Consider the following 25928-nt stretch of genomic DNA (forward strand, 5'->3'; position numbering starts at 1 on the left):
TTGCTTTCAGAAAACTCAGATTTTACTTTTTAGGTCCATTTGTCGTCTTTCCTCTTGTCACAAAAGCCTCCTGGCTCACTGGTTAGAATAAAATTTCAGTTTTTCCTCCCACACCTTCTGGCTTCTTTGCTCTTACCATGACCAACAAATTACTATGCTGGTTTTAAGCACATTTCTAGAATTTGGAGAAAAAGGTTGGCAAGCCGGGCTCATCCTGGAAACAACAGAGACGCTTTTCTGCATATTACGTGCCTGTGTACATTCCAATGAATCTGTAATGAATCTGTAATTACTGAGTGCTCACGTTTCAGGGATAAGAGGAAAAATATACCATCTAATGGAGGCATCTTAACCTACACGTAATTTTTTGTTTCCTCATTTGAGAAGGCGTCTAAATAAAGTAGTAGTGAAGCAGCATGTTGTTTTTGGCAATAAAAACATGAAACCTGCCTGTTGTGACTTCCAGGTGATGAGAAGCTGAAGATACAAAAGTGAGACAGGTCTGGCTTGCATTTTACTCACTATATAATAGATGTCATGTCATAATGAGTGGAATGGCTTTGCGTTTTTGTACAGCAAATCTGTTTCACTATTTTTACATGGGACAACGTATTTAAAATTGAAGTAGAGTCGAGTCAGCGCTCCCCGTTCTTGGCGAGTGATGAACAGTGCAATTTCTGCAATTCACCTGCAAGCAAAGCTGCTTTTTGATGATGTAAACACCTTAGTTTATCACGGCTGCTTTCAAATTGCCTGAAGTGGCTGCTTCTGTAATTAAGAGTTGGCTCAGAGGGTTTGTGATTGCGTGTGGATATTCAAGACTTCTTACCGACACAAAGAAAATGAATGACCTTGAAAGTGTTTTTATTTAAGTGTTCAGACATACTTATGCATATTTTTTGGCATGTTTATCACAGCTGGTCCTTAAGACTCTTTTGGCTGTTACAATAGTTGCATTTAACTATGCTTGTTGCATACGTAGACTCCTGAGAAAATGTTGGATACATTCAGTGAGGAGTACCGCTTGTCAATCAATAATGGTCAAGTAGTGAAGGGCTTAAAGTGGGAAAATAATGTAAGGAGAAGTGAAATGGGTTTTATGGCTGAGAGCCTTATTGTCATAATATATGTAAAGTAGATCTCTATATTAAATGAAGTTTAGTTAAGTGTGTTTTGGGGTTGGTTAAATAAATGCAGCCCTATGGGGGGCACAAGCCAGTGCAAACTGTAGGCCGGTCCCAAGCACGGATAAATGCAGAGGGTTGCGCCAGGAAAGGCATTTGGCTTAAAACTTTGCCAAACAAATATGAGCGTTCATCCAAAGAATTCCATACCGGATCGGTCGTGGCCCGGGTTAACAACGTCCGCCACCGGCACAGTCAACCTGCAGGGCGCCGGTGGAAATTCAGCTACTGTGGGTCGAAGAAGAAGAAGAGGAGGTGGAAAGCGGGTTCTTCGGCAGAAAGAGAAGAGGAAAGCACAGAGCCTAGAACTGAATGTGGGGACTTTGAATGTTGGGACTATGACAGGAAAATCTCGGGGGTTGGTTGACATGATGATTAGGAGAAAGGTTGATATATTGTGTGTCCAGGAGACCAGATGCAAAGGCAGTAAGGCTAGAATTTTAGGGGCAGGGTTCAAATAATTTTACCATAGTGTAGATGAGAAGAGAAATGGAGTCGGGGTTATTTTGAAAGAAGAGTTGGCTAAGAATGTCTTGGAGGTGAAAAGAGTATCAGATTGAGTGATGAGGCTGAAACTTGAAATTGAGAGTGTTATGTATAATGTGATTAGTGGCTATGCCCCACAGGTAGGATGTGACCTAGAGGTGAAAGAGAAATTCTGGAAGGAGCTAGACGAAGTAGTTCTGAGCATCCCAGACAGAGAGAGAGTCGTGATTGGTGCAGATTGTAATGGACATGTTGATGAAGGAAATGGGGTGATGAAGAAGTGATGGGTCAGTACGGCATCCAGGAAAGGAACTTCGAGGGACAGATGTTGTTAGACTTTGCAATAAGGATGCAAATGGCTGGAGTGAACACTTTTTTCCAGAAAAGGCAGGAACTTGGGGTGACCTACAAGAGCGGAGGTAGAAGCACCCAGGTGGATTGCATCTTGTGCAGACGATGTAATCTGAAGGAGGTTACCGACTGTAAGGTAGTGATAGGGGACCGAGGAGAGGCGAAAGAAATACATTGTGATGCGACATAGGGCAAAGGTAGAGGTGGCAAAAGCCAAACAAGAGGCATGTGATGACATGTATCCCAGGTTGGACACTAAAGAAGGAGAAAAGGATCTATACGGATTGGCCAAACAGAGGGATAGAGATGGGAAAGATGTCAGGCAGGTTAGGGTGATTAAGGATAGAGATGGCAATATGTTGACTGGTGCCAGTAGTGTGCTAGATAGATGAAAAGAATACTTCGAGGAGTTGATGAATGAGGAAAATGAGAGAGAAGGGAGAGTAGAAGAGGCAAGTGTGGTGGACCAGGAAGTGGGAATGATTAGTAAGGGGGAAGTTAGAAAGGCATTAAAGAGGATGAAAAATGGAAAGGCAGTTGGTCCTGATAACATTCCTGTGGAGGTATTGAAGCATCTAGGAGAGGTGGCTGTCGAGTTTTTGACCAGGTTGTTCAATAGGAATGGCAGAAAAGTGTGCTGGTGCCCATTTTTAAGAACAAGGGTGATGTGCAGAGCTGTGGGAACTATAGAGGAATAAAGTTGATGAGCCACACAATTAAGTTTTGGGAAAGAGTAGTGGAGGCTAGACTCAGGACAGAAGTGAGTATTTGCGAGCAACAGTATGGTTTCATGCCTAGAAAGAGTACCACAGATGCATTATTTGCCTTGAGGAAGTTGATGGAAAAGTACAGAGAAGGTCAGAAGGAGCTACATTGTGTCTTTGTAGATCAAGAGAGAGCCTATGACAGAGTACCCAGAGAGGAACTGTGGTACTGCATGTGGAAGTCTGGAGAGGGAGAGAAGTATGTTAGAATAATACAGGACATGTACGAGAGCCGCAGAACAGCGGTGAGGTGTGCTGTAGGTGTGACAGACGAATTTAAGGTGGAGGTGGGACTGCATCAGGGATCAGCCCTGAGCCCCTTCCTGTTTGCAGTGGTGATGGATAGGCTAACAGATGAGGTTAGACTGGAATCCCTGTGGACCATGATGTTTGCAGATGCCATTGTGATCTGCAGTGAAAGCAGGGAGCAGGTGGAGGAACAGTTAGAAAGATGGAGGCATGCACTGCTAAGCAGAGGAATGAAGATGAGCCGAATTAAGACAGAATATATGTGCATGAATGAGAGAGGTGGTGGGGGAAGAATGGGGCTGCAGGGAGAAGAGATAGCAAGGGTGGAGGACTTTAAATACTTGGGGTCAACCGTCCAGAGCAATGGTGAGTGTGGTCAGGAAGTGAAGAAACGGGTCCAAGCAGGTAGGAATGTGTGGAGGAAGGTGTCAGGTGTGTTATGTGACAGAAGAGTCTCTGCTAGGACGAAGGGAAAAGTTTATAAAACAGTGGTGAGGCCAGCCATGACGTATGGATTAGAGACAGTGGCACTGAAGAGACAACAGGAAGCAGAGCTAGAGGTGGCGGAAATGAAGATGTTGAGGTTCACTCTCGGAGTGACCAGGTTGGATAAAATTAGAAATGAGCTCATCAGAGGGACAGCCAAGCTTCGATGTTTTGGAGACAAAGTTAGAGAGAGCAGACTTCGATGGTTTGGACACGTCGAGATGAGAAATAGTGAGTATATTGGTAGAATGATGATGAGGATGGAGCTGCCAGGCAAGAGAGCTAGAGGAAGACCAAAGAGAAGGTCGATGGATGTCGTGAGGGAAGACGTTGGTGTTCGACAGCAGGATGCAGGGGAGAGGCTTAAATGGAAAAGGATGAAGCGCAGTGGCGACCCCTAAAGAAACAAGCCGAAAGGAAAAGAAGGGGGTTGGTTAAACAGAAAATGTAATTGTGTGAAATTTGTTTGGTTTTTAGTTTCAGTGCTTCTACAGATTTGAAGGGCTGACCCAAGATGTCTTAGCCAGCGAGGGGCATACTTAAGGTAGATGATGTCAAGGTAATACTGGTGCCCAATGAAGCTGCAAACATTTGCAATGGTTCACATTGTCTTCTCACTATTTTCTGTGACTGCAATTCATTGGAGACCAGTCGACCAAAATTTTTGCCCCCAAGCCAGCTAAGCAAAAAGGATAGATAGATATTTTCCTGTAGAAATGGGCTAAAATATTGTAAATGTTTTTTTTTTTCTTCAAATATATGAATCCACTTTTTAACCAAATTACATAGCAAAATAAATCCCAACCAATATACAAACACCATCTTAGTTTTTGTTCCCAATTTAGTAGTAAAAAGTAAAAGAGGTGTCTAAATGTGTTTAAATGGCACCACTGACAGCAGCGCCAAGTCAGGCTCCATGAGGACAAGGATGACAAGGGCTGTTTGTCTATACGTGCCTTTGGATTGACGGGTGATCAGTTCAAGGTGCCTCTCACCTGAAGTTAGCTGGAATCAGCTCCAGTTACCCATTGTGTGGATCATGACACCCATGACCCAAATGAAGACAAGGGGTATAGAAAATTGATTTACGGATGGACAAGCCTTTTAGAAAATATTACATTAATTGAATTCATTGGAAGGGGGAGCAAATACCATTTTTACAATTCTATTTTTGTTATTTTTGTTTTATCTGGGTTAGTGGATGACTGGTTAGAGCGTCAGCCTCACAGTTCTGAGGGGCCCGGGTTCAATCCCCGGCCCCGTCTGTATGGAGTTTGCATGTTCTACCCGTGCCTGCGTGGGTTTTCTCCGGGCACTCCGGTTTCCTCCCACATCCCAAAAACTCTAAATTGCCCATAGGTGTGACTGTGAGTGCGACTGGTTGTTCGTTTGTATGTGCCCTGCGATTGGCTGGCAACCAGTTCAGGGTGTACCCCGCCTCCTGCCCGATGACAGCTGGGATAGGCTCCAGCACGCACGCGACCCTAGTGAGGAGAAGCGGCTCAGAAAATGGATGGATGGATGGATGTTTTATCTGATCATGTGCAAATACCCACAATATTTATAATACAGAATTAAAAATCAGACAAAGTGCCTAGTGTACTCAGATTGCAAATAGCGGGCGCTAAATTGCGTGTTACTCACTCTTAACAGATCGTGCACACGTGTTGTCACAGTGGGCTGAAAATGACTCAGGCGTGCGAAACTGCAGAGTTGAAAGGAGTTTTGTCATTGACGATATGGCATGACTCCTTCTTGTGGCTGGTTACATATTAGCCCTTTTATCATTCAGAAGCCCTAAAATTGTTTTGCTGAATAGACCATATGTCGCGATCATTTTATTGGCATTTTGAAAATGAAGAAGATGGATGGATTTTGAAAATGTTTACATGAACGGAAAACCTTTGCCCATGCTGCTTCTCAATTTGCCTGTGCTGGCGCCATTTTGCACCTCATTTGCAAATGCCTTTCAGATGCGTTTTTTAAAGACGTGAAATAATAATAATTCATCTTAGGTTTGATCAATCACTTTGCATGTGATAAATGTGTCTATTTGCATATACTCCTCCCAACAATGCGGAAAATTAACTGAGCATTAATTTAGTACGTTTTGCAAACGCAATCCTGGTTAAGATCAGTCAGTAGATCAGCTTCCACATCCATTTGTGCCCAATTTTGAATGTGCAAACTTAGTAAATCGGGCCAATCAAGTGTTTATTACCCTTGGCAGGCCTCTGAACAAATCAGCGCAGTATCAGAATGCTGATTTTAGCATTGGTTTCCGCGGCTGAGAGTAGAGCTGCTGACGAACTGGGTCATCCCCAAAGTTGTGAGCCATAATTATTCAAATGCAGCTGCACTCAACAGAAAGCAAAATCACTAACTTTTAAATTTGTAGAACTTCCAAAGAACATGCATGTTGTATTGAAGCAGACAACAGTATTCTCCTGAACAAATGGCAGCTCATCCCTCCAAAGATGAACAATGCCTATTCACTATCTTTTCAATTCCTCTTGTCCTCTTTCTCCTTTTTGTTCTCTTTTTGTTGGGCATCGAAGCTCCTGTCGCTTCATCTCATACACACTGAGGCCTGCATTCAGCCATCAATCACATGAGTGCAGTATTAAGTCCAACAGGAAGATAAAGAGGCGAGCGCTGTAATTCTTATTTGTCCGTCAACTGTCTCCAGCTGGCAAACATGAGTCACAATACGCTTGCCAGCAATGGCCGTGTAGCGCAGTGTAGGAATGATGGCCCTTTGGTTTGATGGCTGGTTGTTTGGTTGTCAGACTGAGTGGGGAGATTGGTTTGTGTACAACCTGCTTGCCTTGCAACCAGTGATCCATGAATACAAATTCATTTTCTCCTCCACTGGTAATGAACAATGGAACGCCTTGGTTTAATGGTGCTGAATTTAGCACACAATTGTTTTTACTCGCGTTTGGGACCAGAAAAGGTCAAGTAGATTTTGTTCAAGTCTCATGTGCTCACTCAGCTAGACAAGCGATTTACTTAAAAAGGCACAAGCAAACAGAAATGGGTGTCTAAATGTATATGTATGGGGTTTCTTAGTCTTGCATTTAGCTGACATAAATTCATTTCATGGGCCCGTTTCGGGCATAATTGGCCCAAAATATTGCACGGACACAAAATGTCACAAGCTTTAAGGTGTTCTATCGTTGAGGTTCCACTGGTAAGCATCAAGCAAACCCAAATCAAATATTTGGAAACAATTCAATGTTTATTTTAAACCCCAACCCTGCCAAAACCTGAAAACATGCAGAAAATGTATGCTTTCAAGATATTCCCTGATTTTCTGTGCTCTTCACTTTTTCTGCAGTATTCACTTTTAGTCAAACCATCTGGCATATTCAACCAAGTCCAAGCTGTTTCTCAAATGTTTGTCCATTGTCTTCTTTTAAATGTTTTGTATTCCACCCACTGGTCTGTCAATACTTTGTTCTTTCTCCCTTGGCCCTTCCTACCTCTGTTCCTTACATCTGTCTCATCACTGTACACTTCCTTTGTCCTGATGTTTTTGTCTCCCTAGAGCTTGGCCATTATCTTTGTCCTCCTCTTCCTACTTATACCTTGTATCATCATACAATCCATATCCATCCATCACAAGGAGGTTTTATTATAATATCCCCAAAGACAGGTGCATTTGTAGATCTGATCTGCTGTTCAAAAATGTTCATGTGATACTTGTTAATTTCATCCTTCTGTGATTCCTGTAGTGCCACCACAAAAAAAATTATAGTAACTGTACTGAACATTTTATCATTCTTTACTGTAATGCAAGTGTGTGATTAAAAATAATTATTATTTTGTACTTGCCCCCGATGGTATAGTTGGTAATACAGTACATTTGACTAAACAATTATTTTATTATTATTGCTATTATTGCTTTATTATAACTTATTGCTGTTAATCAGGGCATGTTCATTCAGGAAATCTTTTACAGTTCTATGGTCATCATGACAGTTGTCTTTTTTGCCATCACTGGTACCCTTGTATGGTGGAAAAAAGTCAAAGAAAAACCAACACTAAAACCAAACATGAGATTTGTTGAGGTTTGTGCAATGTCATAGCTACATGATTGCTGTTCCGAGTTTTAACGTTTTACTTTTCCAGAAAACACTGACACAACCGAAGTATTTTTTCTCAATATTATTGTCCCATTTTAAAACAACAGAACAAGCAATGTAGTCTTAATTCCTCCCTGTTAAACACCAGTTGCTTTTCGCACATTGCACAATGTAATCTTTTCCATATTTGTAGATTTACACTTTTAAAGTTTTCATATTGTATTTTTTTCCCCTCTTTGGCAAAACTCTCTCAGTAATTGCTTGATTATTTAAAAAAAAAACACTTGGTTATTGAAAATGTTACATGTGCTTGGTTATGAAAGACACTCTTTTTATTGAGGTTTTCAGTAATACATGAAGGTCTCTGAAAAACATCAAAAAATGGACGCTTATGCAGCTTTTACAGTAAAAGTAAACATTAAACACAGTAAACATTGTCCCCTAGCTCTATGTCTAATGCCCCTTTAAAACAGCACTCATAATTTCCGGCAGTGAAGCAGGTTCACTAATTGATTCCATTAGCCTCCCCCTGATTTCCCATTGTCTGTTGACCCAGACATATTATGAAACTACAGGTAGACGCCGGTGAAAATGTTTACCACGGATGAGTAAGCAGCATGAAGGTTCTGTATACTGTGCAGTTTGAACGCTGTTGCAGCCCAGTGGTTGTATAATCTCACCTCACATGCACACACAAAGCTGTGTTCATCCTGGAGGGCATGCAGGGACATGGTGCCCTGTTGCAGCCTTACGCACGGTAGTACTGATACTTAATGAATGTATATCATCGACATATCCCCCAAGGTAATACTTCACTCCAATCCCTCGAGTCCCACCCTAAATCCAAACACAGAGGGTGATTAATATTCATCGCATAGCTCCTTCACCCCTCCAGGTGCCCTCCTATGTACTCACTGGGACCTACACACCCTGACAGTAACACGACGTACATTTACACCCAGTCGGCTTGGTACGATGCATACTTAACAGTGCTAAGGTTGACGTGTCTTGCTCAAGGGCAACAGCGGCAGGTTTGATCCCCGTGGGAAAGCAATAGCCTCGTCACGTATTCAGACCCCCAGCTGGTTAAAGCACGTTTAACGTCACAGTGTCAGCTGGGGCACGTAGCACATACAGAATCCACAATCAATCACTAGGGGTGATTTACTGTGAATGTGTGTGTGGGTGGAACCGAATCACCACTTTTAGACAGTACACTACATAAAACTGCATTAAGAAAACTATTTCAAGGGTTATACCTTACAGTACATGAATATTTGCCTGTTGGTTAGGTACTATTTTCTGCTATTTTATTTTGATATCTGTAAAGATGGATGGATAGATGGATATAGTGGAGGGATATATCCTCTGCCTGGAGATGTTGCTAAATGTAGTGGATGCTGTGGCTTGTTTGCGATGCACAAAAGATTGTTCAGCGTTCGCCTCTCTGCCACAAATCTCAGGATGTCCGACTCTGTGACCACGACAGAGCCTGCCTTCCTGCTCAGTTTATCCAGCAAAAAAATCATCCCTTTTCTTGGTGTTCAGTTCATCCTTTCATTCAGCTGCACCCCCAGTTATTTGTATGTCTGTATCCCACACTGTCACCATTTATGCAAACCAGTTCAAGGTGAGGTGTGGGTTACCTAAAGTCTACCACGATTTACCTGGTCTTGGTGTTGTTTAGCTGCAGATTGTTGGAGTCACGTCATTTGACAAAGTCCTTAATCAGTGTCCTGTAGTTCTCCTCATGTCCACTCGTGATATGACCCACGATTGCAGTGTTGTCCGCAAAAAAAAAAAAAAAGAAAACCAAAGCTCTGAATTGTACAGGGTGAATGGGACAGGAGAAAGCACAGTCCCCTGTTGTGCTCCCTCGCTACAAACTGCAGTGTCCGACGTGCAGTCTTCCGGCCTTACATTCTGAGATCTGCCTGTCAAATAGTAATCCTGTCGCTTGGTGTGAACTAATACCCATTTGTGCCAGTTTGTCCCTGAGTAGCAAAGGCTGGGCAGTGGTGAAAGCACTGGAGAAGTCCAAAAATGTAATCCTCACAGCACCATTGCCTCTATCCAAAAGAAAGGGATTGATGGCGTAAGAAGATGAAAATAATTATCAAGCTGTTTATCATAATTATAAAAAAAAAAAGTTGTTTTTAAATGTCTATACATGGTGGCGGCACAGTGGACGATCAGTTGAATTAATATATTTATTTTTGCCACTAGGTCACAAAGAAAAAGATGAAATCTTTGTCATAAGACCTTAAGAAGTAACACTTAAATGTGTCTTAAGAAATGCTTGCACAGATGCATTTACCCGCACAAGAAAATACGCAAATGTCACACTTCCAAACACAAAAAGTATTACTAGCTTGATATGCACCGGTGGTACAAATCATCAACTTGATCTCTTATTTAATTACCAGACAAGCACATTAGTTTGAACTCCCCAAATCCCAGAGACACTCAAGACAAATTAAAGTGTTTCCAAAAGTTTTTAATTGAGTGAAAATGACATTTTCCTTTCATGATGATTACTTTTGTTCCAGGGAGGAAGCCTTGATTTCACTTGAGCCTAATTTATCTGCATAATTTACTCAGAATTTTTCCATTTTGAATTGGAAGGGCTTAATCATGTTTTGAATTATTTACTGCATGAAATATTGAGAAAATAATATATGCATTTTAGTGGTGAACCATTGACAAGTGGTATAAGATAAGAATAAGATAAGAATAAGATCCTTAAAGAGATCCTTCAAGCTTTACACGAGTTGTTCACTAATGCATAAGATGATCTTCAGTGCAGTGATAGCCAAAGACCTCATGCGACCTCAAAGCTATTCATTGTCTGACCTCTGCATGTTACTAACTAGAGTAATATCATAAGAGCACACTTAATCAGTTCTTTGTTTTTGTCACAGACATTCCATTGTATTTGATCTGTGATGGCAGTCCTTTGATGCGTATTCTCAGTTCTCATCGCAACCCTTGTTGTGGCAAGCATGTTTTTTTGTTCTGGTTGGCCCTTAATTAATGTGGCATACAGAATGTTTATCCAGTCTGAAAATTGGGCGGTGCTCTTGCATTGTGGTCCATCATTTTCTTGAATTGTGGTCCAGCTAACTAATGGGAATGGCCTGGATCAAAATGATAGAACCCTTAACTTTATAGTTGGTTGTCAGGTATTTTGGGGCATTCCTCATCTGCAAAAACTGATCTAGTTGTCCCAGGTTTGAAGAGTGCCTTCTCTAAACTGCATTTTCAGATCCATAGATGTTTAAAAGGATTTTTATTGAAGGCCATTTCAGAAGAGTAAAATGTTTTGTTCTTAGCCATTCTCTGGTGTTTTTGAGTCATTATACTGTTGGAAGACCCATGACCTGCGACTGAGACTGAGCTTTCTGTTACTGGGCAGCACATTTCACCCCAGAATGCCTTAATAGTCTTGAGATATAATTGTACCATGCTCAGATTCAAGAAACCCTGTGTAAGGTGCATCAAAACAGCCCCATAACATAAACAAGCCTCCTCCCTGTTTCCCAGTAGTTGCACTGTTCTTTTGTTTGTATGCTTCATTTTTGCATATGTAAGCATAGACAAAATGAAACTTACCAAAAAGCTCATCTTTTTCTCAGCTTTCATCTGTCCAAAGGACGTTCTCCCAGAAGCTTTGTGAATACGCATATTTCAAATTCCAGTCTCATCAGTTTCAAGTTATTTCAATTCCACTGTGGGCTTTTCTGGCTTTAATAAAACTGTCCCAAGACTTCTGCTTGTGTACATTTCCAATGAATGTAATGGACTTTTGAATAGTACTTTCACCTTTTCAACACAACTGCAAGCACAGGAACCAAAGTCAAGTTTAAGCTCTGTATGTATATGAAATCAATCTAACGAGCCTTAAACCTGCAGAGCCATCAGAAAAAGGGGTAATTTGTTCTGGTTCCAGGTTGAATTTAATCATCATTCCTATCCGCTGTACTGATCCTAAAAGCTATTAGAAGGAACTCTGCTCCACTGTGTGAAGACTACCTTCTCCTGAGCATAGATAATTTAGGAAGGATTCATAAATCAATTACCATCACATAGACTACTCCTGCCTAATGAATAATTTGAAAGTGTGAACGAAAAAAATAACACGCAGTGCCTCCTTTCTACCATAGAAAGGCTCACTGTCCGCAGTAGAGCAGAAATGTCAGAGGGAACAATTCAATCCCATTATGACTGTAACAAAGAGAAATAATAGTTGATGGAGTTTCTGAGCCATGGCGCCATGTGAGGTCATGAGCGGCATTTGGAACTCTGAAAGCCGCAGAAAGGGAAACAAAAGATGGTCTGAAAACTGAAAAGAGGAGATGGAACTAGTCTCAGGCACTTCCTTGTTTGGAGCCCTATTTCTTTCTCTGCTCCCACCATCTCCATCTCTGCAGCCCTCCCCAATGTCGAGTCATCACATTTCTTCGGAAAATTTGATTTGTCATGCTACAAAGACTGATGACCCCCTTTTAACCTCAGCTACTGAAGCTCTTCTTCTTCAAACCAGTAGCCAAGCCTTTTTGTCTTGGCTCTTTGAAGGCCTCGCATAGCTTATGTTAAAGTGCGATCAACTTTGAACATGCCCTGTTCAATGTTTTGTCCTTCAAGTATACTCAAAAGACACTCGACAGATGTATCCCAAGGCCAAAATGGTAACAGATTCGTTTTCCCCTATTTGAGAATCTTACATTGACTTAAAATCTTGTCCTTGAAACAGAAGTGTTGCTGTAACGCTATTCACCTAGATCAAGACTACCAAGACTAACACATTAACTGATGAAAAACACACTGGAGTGGACCTAATATTTTCTTCAAAATACATAGAACTATAAAGAAATTACAATACTGCAACAACAACAAAACAATTAAATTCAAGGAGTCAAACAACAAGAAAACCAATGTTACATTGCACAAATTAAAGATAATACAACTGTCATATTTCCGGCATAACTTTCTTTCATGAAGATAATTGAACTGATAATTTAATTGCTAGATGATTAATCATATTTCCAATACATGATACTGGCCTGGTCGGGAGTTTTAAGATGTGTTGCACCACCCTAATAGGAATTAGTTGCATTAGTAAATAAGTCGTGGAGTGAGTGAATATATTCCAGTTTTGCTTGGAATCTCAGCTGGTTTATTGAACATGCAGCAGAAATCAGCAAGTGCGCAAAGAGCTTAATACACAGAAATGAACAGTGTCCTCACTAAACAGAGTACTAACTTAACTTGGGGTACAACAAGAAATGCATACAACACGCAGACAACTACTATTACTACTAGGAAACACAAACAACAACGAACATTAACGATAAAACGTAATTAACTTCAACTACTTACAAAAGCCGCTCAGCATACTGAGATAACCTCTCTAATGTTATAGCAGGAGCTGCACTCCCCAGCATGCCTAGCAGCGTTTTGATAAACAGTGTTGGGAATTATGTGTTTATTGTTGTGGTTTGTTGTACCTTAATAATAGTAGTAGTAGTGTCTGTGTATGTGTGTGCATGTGTGTGCACGTGTGTGTGGGTGTGTGTTTTTATGTGTTTTGCTTTTATTTTGTTTGTATAATGACAAAGGTTAGTATTCTGTTCAGTGAGCACCTTGTTCATTTTCACAATGTGGTAGATATGGAAACAACAGGAATAATAATTAGAACAAAACAGAGCCCTGAGCTTCACATTCATTATGAACATATACTAAGACTGCCTTACTGTGCCTCGTAGTACTCTTACAGAGGGTGCCTCCACAAAGGGTGGAAAAAAACGTTTTCTTTGGCGGGTGGGGGGGGTGAACTGTCGCCCTGTGCGGTCACACGTCGCACATGCCAGACACCTCCACGGCCTTTAGGACCACTGTATACTATCATATGATGGAGATGCAATCCAAAACTGGTTTGTTGAATAGGCGTTCACTGTGCTCATACGGTAAACAAATTTCCATCTGATAGTGTGACTTTTGAAATGTGGTGGAACAGGAGGTTTGCATCATGACAAATATGCAATGTGTGTGGCAGTCAATATGGATTTAAATCTCAGAGGACTGTTTCTAGGACATTGTAGGATCTGTAGACCATTTCTAACCCACGGTACAGTTTGGTCCAGTTCCATACGGTACACATTGTATAAGTGTACCTAGTTATCAGATTGCTCCACTTTTCTGCAATCTTTTGTTGGAGCACCAGCTGTAGTAATGTAAAATAACTTGGCAATGTCTAAGTTGTTGCCATGCGTGTTTACTAAAGTAAATACATGAACGCTCATTGATTCGGTCACTATACTTAACTACAATCCAATACAGCGTTGAACTTTGAATTCCTGTGATGCAAACATGATGCACTGAGTACTCAAAATCACTTCATATGCAAAATTTTATATTTCGGTAATAATTCATGCATCCAGCGACACCAACACAAGCTTCATTTTAAAAACGTTTTTACTGCAAAAAAAATCTTGGTTTTGACCTTTTTTAATACATTCATTATTTTCATTAGATTTTTTAATTAAAAAGCTTTTTTGAACAACCTCCAAAGTATATGGATTAATACAAAATACAGTACAATACTCGTACATTACAGCAGGTTCTCAATAAATTTTGTTGGACCTCTACTAATGACTCCCTTTAAGCAAAGTAATGTATTTGGCGTGGATAGGAATGGTTGCTGTTGCAATTAGTTGTAAAGACTACATGTCGAAGGAGTACATCGGGATGCAGTGGTAAACAGTGTGTTTTCAGATTGGGAGACAAGGAGAATCCAACTTTAAGAATATCAAAACTCAAAGAACAGCTATTCAGAGCACAAGAATCAGATTTGGGGGCAAAATCTGTATATGTATGTATCTGTATTCTCAGGGAACACAATAGCGGATGGCGTACTCAAGCTAAATAAATTATCACTGGAGCTATTTTTAAGCAGAAGTGTAAATGCGGTAATCCTGAGAGCTGGAGCTGTAAAAAGACAACAAGACAGAAGCCACTTGGGGCATACAGCTATTTCGTTATATGAATCGCTCTCCTCTACTCCACTCTCTTTCCCTCATCCCATGCTTGCTGCTCTTTCCCTGTCTTTTAGGAGACACGCTATCCTCATTCCACATCGCCATCTTTTATTTCTCATCCCCTTTTCAATTCCCTCCCTCTTTTCTCCATTTGCCTTTCATATGGTAAAAGCCTCTGTTTTGGTTTCCTAGTATATTGCTTATCCCTGAGCCCTCTTTGGGGACTATACTGACTCTTGTGATAAACAATAACAGACCTTTAAAGGAATCCTGGAGGGGAAACATGGCAGTGGCACACAACATGAGGTCATTGTGGTGCACGCAAACAAAAATAGCAAATGTTAACTTTTTTTTGTCCTCATTTAATGGGCATTTTCCTCATTTAATGACCATTTAGAGAGCCTAACAAATGTATTCCAGCATCATGAATTGCTTGAATGTGGACTCTTATTTTTCATTGAGCTCTCGACGTTTTGTGATTTTGAACAGGAATTCAAAATAGAATTCACCCTACCTAAAATTTCTCACTGGGCTTCTCTGACAAGTCAGAAATTAATCAAGTGTTACATTTAACCACAAAGTCCGCATAACTGCAGACGCTGCACCAGTCCACCTGTCGATCTCCCGTTCCATTCTTCCCTCACTTGTGAACAAGACCCCAAGATACTTGAACTCCTCCACTTGGGGCAGGAACTCATCCCCGACCTGGAGAGGGCACGCCACCCTTTTCCGACTGAGGACCATGGTCTCAGATTTGGAGGTGCTGATTCTCATCCCAGCCGCTTCACACTCTGCTTCGAACCGCTTCAGTGAGAGTTGGAGATCACGGCTTGATGAAGACAACAGAACCACATCATCTGCAAAAAGCAGAGATGCAATACTGAGGCCACCAAACCGGACTCCCTCTACACCTCGGCTGCGCCTAGAAAATTCTGTCCATAAAGGTTATGAACAGAATCGGTGACAAAGGGCAGCCTTGGCGGAGTCCAACCCTCACTAGAAACGAGTCCGACTTACTGCCGGATATGTGGACCAAACTCTGACTCCGGTCGTACAGGGACCCTCCGACCCAGCAACCCTGAATAGACCTTACCAGGGAGACTGAGGAGTGTGAGCCCCCTGTATTTGGAACACATCCTCCGGTCCCCCTTCTTAAAAAGGGGAACCACCACCCCAGTCTGCCAATCCAGAGGCACTGTCCCCGATGTCCACGCAATGTTGTAGAGGCGTGTCAACCAGGACAGCCCCACAACATCCAGAACCTTTAGGAACTCCGGGCGAATCTCATCCAGCCTTGCCACCGAGGAGCTTTTTAACCACTTTGTTGACCTCAACCCCAGAGATAGGAGAGCCCGCCTCAGAGAACCCAGACTCTGCTTCCTCATGGGAAGACGTGTCGGTGGAATTGAGGAGGTCTTCGAAGTATTCTCCCCACCAACTCACAAAGTCCAGAGTCGAGCTCAGCAGCGCCCCATCCCTACTATACACAGTGTTGTTGGTGCTTCCCTGCTGCTTTGCACTTGTTTTGGAGTCAGAATTTTTTTTCATTAGCATTAGATTTTGCAGCTGACTAAATCTTTGATGACAGCTTTGAAAAACAATACAATCATCCAAGGACAAAGCAACACGAAACCTCTTTTTACACACACGTTCCTTTGTGCACGTAGACATGCACCGGGATATAAATGCTCAAACATCAGCACACATGCTCTGCAATAAACCTGGCATCTTTTCAATGTTCCAGTTTTGGCTCCGTTAAGCCCCAAAGGATACGTCAGTACTGTCAGGAGAGCGATACTGCATAATGGTGCGGCACAGTTAAAAAATGGTACTGAGCTCTGCAAGCAAGTCCCCTGCTGTGCAACGAAAAGCTGAAAAAATATGGACGCGACACTGTTATATGTGTGTGCTTTTGTGGCTGAAATAAGTAGCACGGAAACTTGACATGAAATGAAATGGAAATACCAAAATACACACCAGACCCACGATACATCTGGCTCTTGTTGTGCATAGATTTGACTTATTTTCTTGCACTTTCTGGTTTAAGCTGGCGAGGAGATTCTCTCTAAGGAGTGATGGAATGAGGAGCAGAGGAGGAATCATCATATGGATGTGTTGTCACGGCTGAAAAGATGCCAAAATGTCTTTAATGTAAGACCGAGTCTCACTTAAACGTGGAGTTTGCAGTTTTCAAACCGCTAACAAGATTTGAATGTAGCAATCACTTCAGAAAGTTTACCCTTGTTTTGGCTCAAGAGCTGTCCAATTTCTGATTTGGAGCTTTTGTTGCTAACCAGAGGTAAATAATCCAGGCAAATTAAAAAGTCTGTATGAGGCTGCTAGGTGTACCAACAGCAAGGCTGTGGCCAGAGGGTGCACGACAAAGGGATCGACACACTAGTCGCTTACGCTTTCTGTTTCTACAGTTACTACTGTGGCGGGACAAGTTTTAAAATAATAATGCATATAAAATGTTAAGCATAACATGGGGCCGGAGTGAAATTATTTTTCAAAAGATCATTTTAATATTATACTGTCATGTCATAGACAGTTTTAACATATGACTTTTTTTGACTGCAAATTCCATGTTTAAGCATATTATCATGAGAATTCATCCAGATTTTTTACAAAAATATCAGATTGCATATATTTATATATTCACTCAAACCTTTGTAATGTATATATTTTCCATTATTTCATGGAACAAATATGAACCTGGCCTATACACCTCATATCTTTTTAATGGCAGCTTATCAAAACTGTGTGTCTGCCATTTTTGTGATTAGACATAGCGGTATTAAACTAAGCTAATTCCTGTCTGAACCCGTTTTTTGTTTTTGTTATTGAACAATTTTCTACTCAAAGCCTGTGTTGCGCCTCATGAGTCTAAAATGTAATTTACGATATTATATACAGTCTATGCTACAGTCTGCTGGCTGTGCTTGCAAAATTCTAACTTTGTACTCGGTTAATCTTTGTCTCTACTTAATACTCTTTTCTGACTAGTTAGTTATTACAATGATTACGTCGCTTTTTCTTTTCTTGTACTACAACTTTATTTTGTAAAATCAAGTTGATCTTACTGTGGGTTCACCTGAGAAACTCACTGTATTTTTTTATTATAACTTCATTCTTCTAAAACCTACAAATTTATGCTCTCAACTTTATCTATGTAACCTTCCAAGATACAAGTACATATATATTTATAGATAGGCAGCCATACAATGTTTGGGTAAACACAAAGTAAAGCATGTGGACCCAGCAAACAGTATCTTGCGTGATGGATAGACAGAATCGGAGCAACTATATCTGTGCTGGCATTTGGAAGCTGGGCATGGTGAGTTGTTTTTTTCTTAAATATGATAAATCTGGATTGGCTGGCGACCAGTTCAGGGTGTACCCCGCCTCTCGCCCCAAGATAGCTGGGATAGGCTCCAGCACGCCCGCGACCCTAGTGAGGATAAGTGGCACGGAGAACGGATGGATGATAAGTCTGCGTGCGTGCGAGAGAAAGCGAGAAAACAAAACAAATGTTGTACTCAGCATTAACTTTGATGACACTCGGCAGACTTGTATGTACACTGTAGATATTGTGTGCTAAGCAGGGTCCGCTATTGGCTAATTTAACATCAGATAGAGCACATAAGTCGATATTTAAATTGTGTTCCTCGTCTTATATTCGCTCTCATCTGCTGAAGCTCACCCGCAGGTTTTAGATTCAGGGAAGACCGTCAGTAAAGTATTTATACGTTGGTCTGTTCCAATTAATTCAGCAGATTATAGTCATGTTAAATAATTGTAATATACAACAACAGAGTAATTTACACTTTGGCGTAATAAAAGCTAAAAGATTATGTGCTCCTCTTTTTTTTACAGTGCGGTTGTGAAAACGTCAACTTGTATTGATTTTACATTTTGCAGCTGCAATAACCTCTCATAATATATCATTGCATTCGTCGGTATACCTACATTGCAAGATATCCTTGATATTAAGATGCAGAGCGAGGAGAAGGGAGCGATGGAGATGTGTGTGCTTAGTGGTAACTCAGAGACACATCGTGAAGCTGACATTATTGATAAGAAATATCGCTTGTTCTTGTTCACCGCTGAGAGTAATGTGTGTACGCGTATGTGGGAATGCAAACAACCTGCAAAATTAAGATTCGGATCACACTACTTACTGTTTGGAGAACGGTGTAAATGTGTGGCCTCGTCACTCTGTAGCTGACAAAGCAAACATTCTTTGAAATGAAGATGAAGACAAGAAAAGCCCCAGGCAGTTCTCCAGTGCCCCTTTTCGACTTTTTCCTTTTTTACTTTTTAGATGGGCAGAAAATACACATAGAGAGATCATAATATATAGTGCTTCAAGAATTTATTAGCCCACCCCCATGAGGAATTTCAAACTGGCTAAATTTGCGCTAACCCACTGGACTGAGAACTCAGGGGAAAAAAAATCAAGCACAACATTCAACCACTAAAATTAATTCTTCTGTTCAGGATGGCAAGTAGAATTTTAATTTGGCAATACAAAATTCGAGTTCAGGATTTAATATCATTTTAGCTAGTTTCTTCATACTGGTGTATTAACCATTACAGAAGCATGAACAAAGAAAAAAAAAAAAAAACATTTGATAAATACCAATGTTGTTCATTCAGGGTGTGGCTTAACTCTTAAATTGTGTGGTGGTCTAGTGTAACTTTTTTCATGTAGAACAGCAACCTCCAAGAAATCTCACCTTCATTGAAAATGTAGTTTGTCCAAGTGGTGTTGCCATAGTTTGGATTATGACACGGATTGTGGTGGTGGTGGGGTGCTATTATTAAGGTTGAAGCACAAAGGGTGTCCTGTCAAATTGTGCAGGAAGGTCTTCAAACAGAAATACGAGTTGGCGCACGGTGTAAGAATATACCAAAGAAAACGTTTTGTGCAACCCAATATGATAATCCATCAATCGGTTGTCTTTCGCACTTGTCCTCATGAGGCAAGAGCAGCGGTTGGCCCTGGACTGGTTGCCAGAGTTTTCCATGGTTTCAGGCCCAACTTCTCGAGGGTGTTGTCATCACTTACTTGTATCCTTGCGCTGATCTTGCAGCACACACTTTAGATGCTATTGTTCAGAGAATGGCTGGCATGCATCTTTTTGGGGTCATAGCATGCGCTGAGTTTTATGTCATTTATCTCTGTCTGCTTCATTTGTTCCACTCATCCACCCGTCTTTACATTAGATTAGCATTAGATTTTGCAGCTGACTAAATCTTTGATGACAACTTTGAAAAACAATACAATCATCCAAGGACAAAGCAACACGAAACCTCTTTTTACACACACGTTCCTTCGTGCACGTAGACATACACCGGGATATAAATGCTCAAACATCAGCACACATGCTCTGCAATAAACCTGGCATCTCATCCACTCATGCACCCGACTTTACATTTGAAACACACACGCTTGTGTATTTGTTTTCATGGAAACACTGCTGCTCTCTTTGCGGCGCCCGGAACCTCAAAGATGCTCGCCGCATTGATTTGCTATGTGCTATTTTCTAATGGCATCCGCTTGCTTTCTATTCACTCTTTCTTTCTTTTATCCCGTTTCTCTTATCTCTCCGCTCTCTCTTCTAGTTTTCTAATTCCAGCCTCGTGATCCATTTTCATGCCTAAGTCTCCCCATGCTTGTTATCTCAAGTCTCTTCTTTTATTGCCTTTTTCCAAATTTCCTCTCTCATCTACAGTACGTCACTTTTCTCAGTTTCACTTTGACTCCCCCCACTTTGCTGTGACAGTCGTCACCACTTCTTTGTTCTCAACATGTTTTTCTTGCCATTTCCCACAGTTTCAGCAATAGCCTTTTCTTACTTCAGTGTTTTTCTTTCTGCAGGCTCCCTGGAATGCGCCCCATCTTCACCATAAGCCGATGGAGCCGTCACAGAAGTGACCACCACCTTGATAGCCTACAACCAGACCACCAGTATCTGATCCCCGGTCCTCTTCCCAGACTTCGTACAGCTTTCCATGTCATCTCATCTGTGGGAAGATTGGAAACAATCCCATGAAGAATGCAAGCCACTCCTGAAAATCCTCCCACAAGTACCAAACTGATTTTTCTTCGCAGTCCAAACAATCCTGCCAGAATTCTGCAATCTGACCAAAGGTTTCCATTACATAAATCAAATCTCAAATCATTACATTGCCAGGCAGTTTTAAGAAATCACCTGAAATTCCTTGTCCCCAACATTGTCTGCAAAACAATGAGAAATCATTAAAAGACAGATGTTTTCTGCAGTGTTGCATCCCCTATAATAACATGGTACTTTATGTATTGTGGCTGGCTATAACTCATCCAAAAAGGCTATTTTACCCTTACAGTAACACCTTTGAGCCACTCCTTAAAACTCTCACTCACACTTCACTGTAGCACTTGAAGGTTTATGGTCCCTCATGGGATGGTGGTCCTAATCCAATTTAGGACTTTTGTGCAATGGCAAGACAATTACTGTACATAAATCTTCAATTATTCCTCACATTGTTTCCTAATAACCACAAAAGAGAGAGAAACTTTACACAACCTTGTCCGTGTGTCGTGCACTCTCCATTGTCCCTCTATCTGCACATCGAGTAGATGCTGTCATGTAAACAATGTTTGACAATGCCTGATGTCCATCGTGCGGTCTTCATTTTCTGAACTCAAAGATGGAGACCATTCTTAAAAAAAAAAAAAAAAATTCAAAAAAGGCACTCCATGATGCTGGTTGACTTCCAAGTTGCTATAAGTTCAAAACCATTTTTCCATAACATATATTGTAAAGTGCAATCATTTGTTCCAAACTGAAACTGTTTCCATCATAACCATGTTACTAAGTGTACAGAAAATATTTTACGTAACATTGTAATTTGCAACAAATAATATGCCTAACTGCCATAAAAGTAAATGAAGAGATGTTAACCACTGAACCCAAGAGCAGGCAGAGGCTGATGTAAAATGATGAACAGTTTATTGAGCAAAGGTTATGGAGGTGGTCCTGGATGTGTTGACAGGCGGCGGCCTTGACAGGTGGCAGGCAGTGGACAGAACAGGGGGCTGGCAGGAATGACGTGGGTCAGGAACACTGAGAACGAGGAGACACAAGAGTTCACAGGAGAACGAGGAGTTGAGTAGCTTACATGAGTACGGTGGGCCGTGGTACCGCTAGGAGAGGCTGCAATACTTTGGCGAGGATTTCCGGGAACAGGCAGGCATAAATGTAGGTGGCGATGAGAGTTGATTGAAGACAGGTGCGTGGCTTGAGGAGAAGCTGAAACAGAGGTGAGGGGAGAGAGAGGACGAGAGGGCGCAAAGCGCCATCTAGGCTCCAAAACGGTACTCCAGGGCAGTACATGACACACACTATAATAAAACTAAAATGAAGTAAAAATAAAACTACTTTCCATTTCAAGACTCCTTATAGACATGTAATGGACAAAGATACAGTATTGTCATCTCTTTGTTTCAAGGTAATATGCACACAGCAACTAATTGAGACATGGTGTCTATTAGATACTGTACAGGGCAACAATTATTGGAAATGTGGTACATACGTGCAATTTTTTTAGTCATATGCGCTGTTGTTGTGCATACTTTATACCCTATGTAGTGTTCTTTCACAAAATGACATTCCCACAGGTCTGCCATGCATATTATATCGTTTTCAGCCAATAGGGATAGCGACAACAACGCTGTCATCTTAACGTGAAAAGTTTAAAAAACATAAAAAATAAGCATTCTTCCCCCCATACCGTGTTGTTGTTGTCTAAATCTACCCTTAGTGGGAAAATAGACACAGAACAAAACAAATCAGTAGGGACGTTTAAGATGAACACTTGTCATTGTGAAAAGAAACATGAAGTAGATGAAACAGAAACGTGGGGGGGGGGAAGCAGCACGGACCATGAGAAGGAAACTCCCGAGGTGTCCCCAAAATCCTTGTCCAAGTGGGTAAACAACTCTGGCAACTAACAACAAGTTATGACTTAAACCGAACTGAGGGACGCTCCGACTTAAAAATCTTTGCCGTTAACGAGGAGCGAGCAAGGCAACAACATCACAGATATCCCTTTTTTTTCTTGACACTTCTCTGTATGACACTGCTTTATTTATTGTTTTGTCATCTTCTCTCTCCAAACTATTTTTAGGTAAGCTATATTGAAAATAGCAAGGATGGGAAACAAGCTGTGACAGCTGTGTCTGTCATTGAAATGTCTGTCATATTTATATGAAGAGAATCTTTGTTACATCTGTTACATCATGATGGCCACTCACTGTTAAGATTATTTATCGTTACTAACCCTAAAAGCACACGCCTGTCATGAAACCAGTCAGCTGTGTCTTCTCTGTGCGTGAGTGTACATTCATTATATGTAGCAAACAGTGTAACAACCTCTAAAGAGCAAATATTGATGTACTGGAATGATGTGTGTGTGTGTGTGTGTGTGTGCGCGTGTATATATATATATATATATATATATATATGAATATGACAGCCAACAAAGCCTATGTGTATAGTTAACATTTCCTCCTCTCTCTCAGAGCTGTCAATCGAAAAAAGGGCTATGGTTGAAAAGTGGGGGGGGGGGAAATTGCAGCCCATGAGAGCAATTGCATTGTAATGGGATTCCATTTGTGGACAGGTTCCTCTGTGTCCGGTCATTCATTGTTGGGATATAGCAGCAGCAGACTAAAACAGCAAAGACCTGCTCGCTGATTGAATAGTATTGATCAGGCCTCCAGGACATACAGTCCTCGAGGATTACGAAAGCCTCAAGGTATGCGTGCGTGTGTTTCTGTCACACAGCAGTGGATGGATTTGTTTAGGCTAAAACACAAGTGGCTATTTCATGGTTGTTCGGGTGGTCTTAGAAAACATTTCCCTCATCTGAGCAGGCTTCATCAGTTCCTGCACATAAGTTGGATAGGACAGCTCTTTCCTGCACTGTCGTTTTGCATACCAAAAAGAGTGATAACATTCGTGGTTGAGGCGTGCCTCTAACTTAGGGGATAAATAGTTGAGTTTCTACACCAACACTCAGGCTAGAGCTGATGAAGCCTGTTCGGATGAGAGGTGAAACTGTCTTCGAAGACAACAAGAATAGTTCAGTTGTGATCGATTCAATACCCTGAGAATGAAATGACCTGGATGAATTAGAATATTCACACGCTATTTCATGGTTGGACAGAGATGTCGGTTTTTTTTGTCAATGCAGCATGAGGAAGGAGAGGGCTGACAATTTTATTACATTTGGTATTCTGACATTGTTTGATTTGAAATAGGATCATGTTGAAACTTGTTTGCATTGAAGTTGCATTTTCCATTAAAGGAAATGTGGTTTCATACATGCAAAGGACCGCTTGCTGGAGTCTGGCTCTATACTAACTGATAATGATGCTACCATTCAACAAATACATCAAAACATCCTTTAATTAACAGGACAAAATCATTTTTTGACTTTTATTAAAGGAAATATCTCGATGACAAGACGAAACGTTAGAGGGGGCATATTATGTATTATATGTGGGTCATTTTGTCCCATGTGCACATGTTCCCATCGACTTAAGTCTGTCATGTTCCTGCAAGCGATGCACTCTAAAATGTATGCAGAGGTGATCCTGAGGAAGTGCCACCCGAAGATGTACCTGATAAGGAAGCTGAGCTCCACGAAGTCTGGTGCCAATCCCATTTTTTGAGGGGGGCCTGAGTGGCATTTTACAGTCCTCTATCCATTTTTCCATAGTGTTTGTTCTCATTAGGATGATGGTTCACTCGCCAATCCAACAACCATTCATTCTCGCATCCACACCTACGGACAATTTAGAGTGGAGAGGAAGCTTGAGTACCCTGAGAAAATCTACGCGAGCACAAAGAGATCATGCAAACCATCCACACAGGATAGCCGGAGCCGAGGTGCGATCCCGAAACACAGAACTGTGATGCAGACGTGGGAACCACTATGTCAATTTTCTGCCGCCATTTTTGATGTTCAGCATAACAGTCAAGCCATACAGTGTGCTTGGACTACAACAGACGCAGAATTAATTTTCATGTTTTACTCATCCGTATCCTGGACTGAAGCACTGAAATGACGCAGGGTTGCTGCCAGTAAAATATTGATTAGTAACAGTGACTCTCCAGCGTGTGCATTGTTCAAAGTGCAAAGAATTGGCAGGACGGGAACTTTGCAATGTGGATTTGGCTCTGATAGCTCATCAGCTTCGTGATCTGGAAACTGCTGACAACTGGCGCAAACTGGCTAAGCCCACGGTGTCGCAGCACCTGAGAGGTGTTTGGCATGAGTGCTAATAGTAGTGTTACACAAGGGAGAGCCGCCACACTCAACCTTGCACAACACTGTTGCATGGAAACGATAACTCATGCAACGCACACTCAGAATACACAAGAGTGACAGTGCGCATGGACACTGAGGCGGCAAAAGGTTCAAATTCAGATTCAGATGACTTTTTAGTCTCAGAAGAGAAATTCAATTTTACAATCAACACATCCGTAGTACAACAGTAACAACAACAAGGAAATAGATATATGTACATACACATAGGCACACAAACACAGTAATTTCTCATGGCATCACAACAACGACCACAACCCGTGACCGTACAGCTGAACGACATGCAGATTGAATGATGGCTTCTCAATGTGTTTTTTATTTTGTGCTTTTATCAACCTTATTGCAGAATGGATAAAAAAAGAGTTATCATAGTCATGTATAAACAATTGCATATGCAAACGATCTAAGAGGACAAGCAAATCAAACTATTTGATCTGCTATTTTTAAGGTGCATAAAGATAACTAATGTAATTATTGTAACTGCATCTTTTTGCACAATTGTCAAAAAAAGAAAATTGTACCGGTATTACCAGATTACTAGCAACCTTTTATTGCTCAGCGACTGTTTTTCTCAATGTCTTTATGTGTCAAAGGTGTTCTGTCAATTGACTGTCTGTTGTCGTACTAGAGTAGTTCCAACTACCGGAGACAAATTTCTTGTGTGTTTTTTGGACATACTTGGAAAAATAAAGATGATTCTGATTCCGATTCTGACTATCTTCTTGTAAACATGGGCTCTGTTTATTAGTGCTATTTTTTAGTTTGTTTCCCTTGCTTTAAACCACTTAGCTACATAGCTGGAAAATGACCACTGCAGCTGACTGAACTGTAATTGTGAGTAACAAAACTTAACAACTGAAATCAAATCAATCTAGTAGACACGGGGATGTATATCAACATGAT

At 41.1% G+C, this 25928-nt stretch overlaps 1 protein-coding gene across 2 annotated transcripts in view; it reads left to right on the forward strand.

Annotated features, from left to right (window-relative positions):
* samd12 (sterile alpha motif domain containing 12) overlaps nucleotides 1-25726 on the forward strand; it is a 91548-nt gene extending 65822 nt beyond the window's left edge. For both annotated transcript variants that reach the window (XM_061665312.1, XM_061665314.1), the window contains one exon: nucleotides 20530-25726. In XM_061665312.1, the coding sequence (XP_061521296.1) occupies nucleotides 20530-20561 (32 nt within the window). In that variant the 3' untranslated portion in view covers nucleotides 20562-25726. The remainder of the gene's footprint in view (nucleotides 1-20529) is intronic.
* The last annotated feature ends 202 nt before the right edge of the window (nucleotides 25727-25928 follow it).

Source organism: Phycodurus eques, chromosome 20 (genome assembly GCF_024500275.1).
Source record: "Phycodurus eques isolate BA_2022a chromosome 20, UOR_Pequ_1.1, whole genome shotgun sequence".
Taxonomy (NCBI): Eukaryota; Metazoa; Chordata; class Actinopteri; order Syngnathiformes; family Syngnathidae; genus Phycodurus; species Phycodurus eques.